Here is a 4,557-nt window from a genome sequence, read left to right as displayed (position 1 = left end):
TGTTCTCTGCCCAGGGTCAGTAGCCTCAGTTGGGAAAATTTGTCTTGAGGGCTCAGCCTTTCGTGTTCCCTCTCCCCTCAATTTCCTTCTCCCCATTAATCCCAAGAGCTTCCAGTCACCCAGAGGTAGAATTTAGAGTAGTACTCTAGGAAGGGGTGGGTGGGTTGTAACAGGGAGTAGACCCTTAGGACACTGTAAGCTAGAAGGGAGCTTAGAAGCTTTTTGGTACCCATCTCTTATTTTTTCACGTAAGGAAGATAAGGCCTGCAGAGAAAAAGGGAGTTGCCCAAAGTAACATATCTGTAGATTAATTGGCCAACCCAGGACTAGAATCTGGGTCTCATGATTCCCAGGCAACTATATACATAAATATATATATATATATATACATATATATATATAATTTTTTTCTTCCTGTGAGGCTATTGGGGTTGAATGACTTGCCCAGGGTCACACAGCTATTAAGTATCATGTGTCTGACGTCGCATTTGAACTCAGGTCCTCCTGACTCCAAGGCCGGAGCTCCCAGGCAACTATTCTTTATGGATTCAAAAGGCAAATTCTCCAGAGCTCCCTCCAAAGGACTCCCTCCCCTACTCCCTCACTCCACCCCTCCAGTTCCCTAAGGACATGACCCAGTTTGGGCTCCTTCGGTGGTCTCAGTCTCTCCCAAATGACTTCACAAAAGCTAACGGACTGACTGCACACTAGAATTGATAGAAGAGAACATCACATTGTGTGGGGTCTGCCTTTGTGGGAGCTCAGAGAAGGGAGACTATTGTAGACTTAGGAGTCAGGGCAGGAAAAGGTGGTGCGGGAAGTCTTCCTGAAGAAAATGACACTTGTGTTGGGCCTTGAAAGATAGGCTTAGATTGGCAAAAATGTCAGTCAGGACAGAAAGCGTCTTAGATGGTCAGAGGAGGTGTTGCCTATATAACTTTGGTCAAATCCCATGTTCTCTAGACCTCAGTTTCCTTTTCTATAAAATGAGTGGGTTGAAATAAATAATCTTTAAGGTTCCTTCTAGTTGTGAACCCTATGATCTTTCCAAGAAGCAAAGCAGTGAGCCTGAGGAATTGTTTCTCGTTTCCCGAGTTGCCCTGAGCTTCTCAGGGCAGGGACAGTATACTACTATCCCACCACCCCCATTTTATCAACCCCCTCCCAGAGCCCAGGGATTGGTTCCACAGAGGCCCTGAACATGACTGCAGACCCAGGTCAGGACACTTACAGCCTTCTTTGCTGATGAAGGCCCCCTGAGGGGATTGGGGGATGCCCTTCCACACAGTGATTGGTTTAGGGTATCCAGGGTCAGTCGCCCGTCTCTCCTCATTGTAGCGCCAATACCACTCCCCCTTGAAAAAGTATGTCTTGCCCACAGGCTCCCAGCGCAGAGCTGTGTCTATGCCCTCACGGGGTAGGCAGGTACCCAGCTCTCCCAGGCTCTGAGGGTATCCAGGCTCCACACTCACCTCCTTGAAGACCCAATATTTGTCACCTGTGAATGGAGGAACCTGTTGTCAGGGACTAGCTATTCCAGACCAACGTCCTCATTCCTAAGTTCTGACTTTAGTTATGAAGAAGGGTCCTTAGGCCCCTTTTCTTCCCCAACCCTGGGCAATCCAATCCCCAAGGGCCTTGGAGCCCAGGAAGTCGGTGACTCCCTCCTCCTGAACCTCCCTCCCCCTATGGAGAGGGTCCTATCCAGGGCATTGGAGGTAAGGGCAAGACAAAAGATGAGACACAAGGTCTGCCCTTACAGAGCAAGGAGATAGATACAAATAATTGGAAAATCATGATGTACTACCTTGTGAATGGTCTTCTATTGGCTCACCCTCAATCATTAATTCACCACGTTCATCAGTTCCACAAACATTATGCCCTAACCTTGGGCTGCCCCTCTGGCTTAGTCCATAGTTCTTCCTCAGCTTTCCTCTCTCTACAATCACTCGCTGTGCGAAGTCATTCACTCCCACAGTTTCACCTGTCACCTCTATTCTTGACCTTGAAACCCCTCCAGCCCTGTCCCCTCTCTCTCAAAGCTCCAGTCCCATATCTCCTCCTGGGTGTCCCCACCAGCCCCTCAGACTCAGTGAGTGCATCTAAAATTGAACTTATCACCCTCCCCTCAAACTGACCCTGTGACCCCATCTCCCTCTTTATGCTGCTGGCACCCCTTCAATGTCCTCTTGTTAGCCAGCCCCCAACCACACCATCATCTCAGACTCTTCCTTCTCTCTCACCCAATTTGTTTACACCTTTTCTCAGCCAAAAAGTAAGCCTGCTGCAGTATATTCGTTCTGCAAAGTCTTATTGGCAGTAATAATCGTGAAAATAGTTCACAATTCTAGAGTATTTTAAAGATTAAAAGGTGCTTGCCTTACAACAAACCCATTTTAGAGATGAAGAAATCTACTCGGGGAAGGGATTTTGCCAGCATACACAAACTAGGAAGTAGCAGAGCTGAGCCTGAAATCTGGGTCTCCTGATTCCAAGTGCTCTTTCCATGTAGTAATTCATTTCTTTTCTTGAAATTAAGATGGTCTGCGGCAGCTAGGTGGCACAGTGGATAGAGCACCGGCCCTGGAGTCAGGAGGACCTGAGTTCAAGTCCAGCCTCAGATTAAACACTTGACACTTACTAGCTGTGTGACCCTGGGCAAGTCACTTAACCCCACTGCCTAGCTAAAAAAAAAAAAAAGAAAGAAAATAAGATGGTCCTGGAAAATTTTGAATGCGTGTCTGTCATCCTTTTGTCTAATCTCTCACCACCCAGCCTTGTTTTTTTCTTTCTTCTTTGTTTTTTTCATATTTATCACCTCCTTTTCACCCCTCCTGCCTCATCCTCATCACTTCTCAACTGACTTCCTCTTCCTATCCCTCCTACACCTGCTGACAGTCATTCTTCCCCGCCCCCCCCAGATCTGAGCATGTCTCTCCCTTGCTCAGAAACTTTCAATGGTTCCCCATTGCTTTTATTTGATAAAGTCCATATGCTTCAGTCTAACATTTTAGACCCTCCATTATCTGGTCCCACCCTATTTTTCTAGTCTTGCCTCCCATTCCCTCTTACTCAAACCCTCCATTCCAATCAGGCTGGTCTCCTTCATGTGCTCTGAACATGCCACCAGGCTGCCTCTGCCCTCCATGCTTTTGCCCATGCTGTGACTCTTGCCTGGAGTGCCCTCCTTCTCTTTGCTCTTTTCCCTTTCCTCAAATCCTATTCATACTTCAGGGTCCTGCTCATAATCAAGTAAGACAGTGTATATAAAGTACTTTGTAAAATTTTAAAGCACTATAGAAAGTTAGTCATTATTATCATTATCCACTGAAAACGATGATCGCTATCACTTTAGATTATTATCATTAAATATTATTATTTATTATAATGAAATCTTACCTGCTCCATAGCAATCTCTCCCACCTCTTGGAACCATAAAGTTAATCTCCCTTAACTGCTTTGGATTTGGACCCTCTCTGACCCCAGCAACCTGGCACTCGAATATGTCTCATTATATCTTTTCTTGTTCTCTAAGAGATGTATGTGCCTAAGTTTTATTGCCCTTCATATATGTGAGCTCTCTGAGGGCAGGACTGCAGGTCTGCTCTTTCTATGTCTTTTCCAGATTGTTAACACTGAAGTGGTATAATGGAACACAGGACTAGGCACAAGAGGAGATTCTATAAATGCTGGTTGACTTGTTCACAGTCAAGATTGTTAGGTTCACTGCCTCAAGGCACCCAAATACCTTTAAAGAAGACAAATCGCCCATCAGACCTCTCATAGGCAGCATCGATGCGAGCTGGTAATCCCTTCCAGAACTGTTCAATTTGCATGGGATAGCCCTCCTGAACCCGATTATTCCGCAAACGCCAAAACCAGCGGTCCTGGGGGAAAAGGGCGGACTCTGGGGGAAGGAGCCCACACTAGCCACACCTTGGCCCCCCAACCTCCAGAAGCTCCATAGAATGGGTGAGGGAAGTCTTCATCACCTCAGAGGACCCCATCCTAATAATCTGTCAGATGCATCTGTGCAGTGCATTGCACCTCCTAGGAGGAAAACAGGACTGGAACTCTTCTACCCATTTTACAGATGAGGAGACTGCAGTCCAGAGAACAGAAGGCTTGTGTCAAAGTTTACACACTGAGTTAGCAGCAAAGCCACAATGAGAACCAGTTGGAGGTTCTGACTCCAAGGCCAAGACTCTTACTTCCTCCCCGCCCAAAGCCCCTTCCCACTTCCCTGACTGGGGGATCTATCAAGGCCACAGGTTAGCAACCCCAGCTAGGCATACCTTGAACACAAACATCTCGCCCCGGAAGAGAGCCACAGTGTTGAAGTTGCCATCACAGATGTTGGGCTTTGTACCCGGGGTGGATGGCCGGTCTCCCAGTGGTGGCCTTGGGGGCCTGGGCTGACGCTCATGCTTCCTCTCTGGGGAGTGGATCCGGCGGGCAGGGAGTGTGGGGAGGGGTCGGGTGGGCTCCAGAGGCTCAGCAGGAGGACCTGGAGAGAGAGAGAGAGAGAGAGAGAGAGAGAGAGAGAGAGAGAGAGAG

At 47.6% G+C, this 4,557-nt stretch overlaps 1 protein-coding gene across 1 annotated transcript; it reads right to left on the bottom strand.

Moving 5' to 3' along the window:
• Positions 1-1,213: 1,213 nt before the first annotated feature.
• LOC114033448 (matrix metalloproteinase-24-like) lies at positions 1,214-4,507 on the bottom strand (the record flags this gene model as incomplete). Its single annotated transcript, XM_027848948.1, has 3 exons — positions 1,214-1,498; positions 3,749-3,887; positions 4,296-4,507. Coding segments are annotated over 3 exons (636 nt in total), but the record flags the coding sequence as incomplete, so codon positions are not given.
• Positions 4,508-4,557: the final 50 nt, after the last annotated feature.

This window comes from Vombatus ursinus, unplaced genomic scaffold (assembly GCF_900497805.2).
Source record: "Vombatus ursinus unplaced genomic scaffold, bare-nosed wombat genome assembly UNPS02007213.1, whole genome shotgun sequence".
Classification (NCBI taxonomy): domain Eukaryota; kingdom Metazoa; phylum Chordata; class Mammalia; order Diprotodontia; family Vombatidae; genus Vombatus; species Vombatus ursinus.
This window is presented reverse-complemented; position numbering and strand designations above follow the sequence as displayed.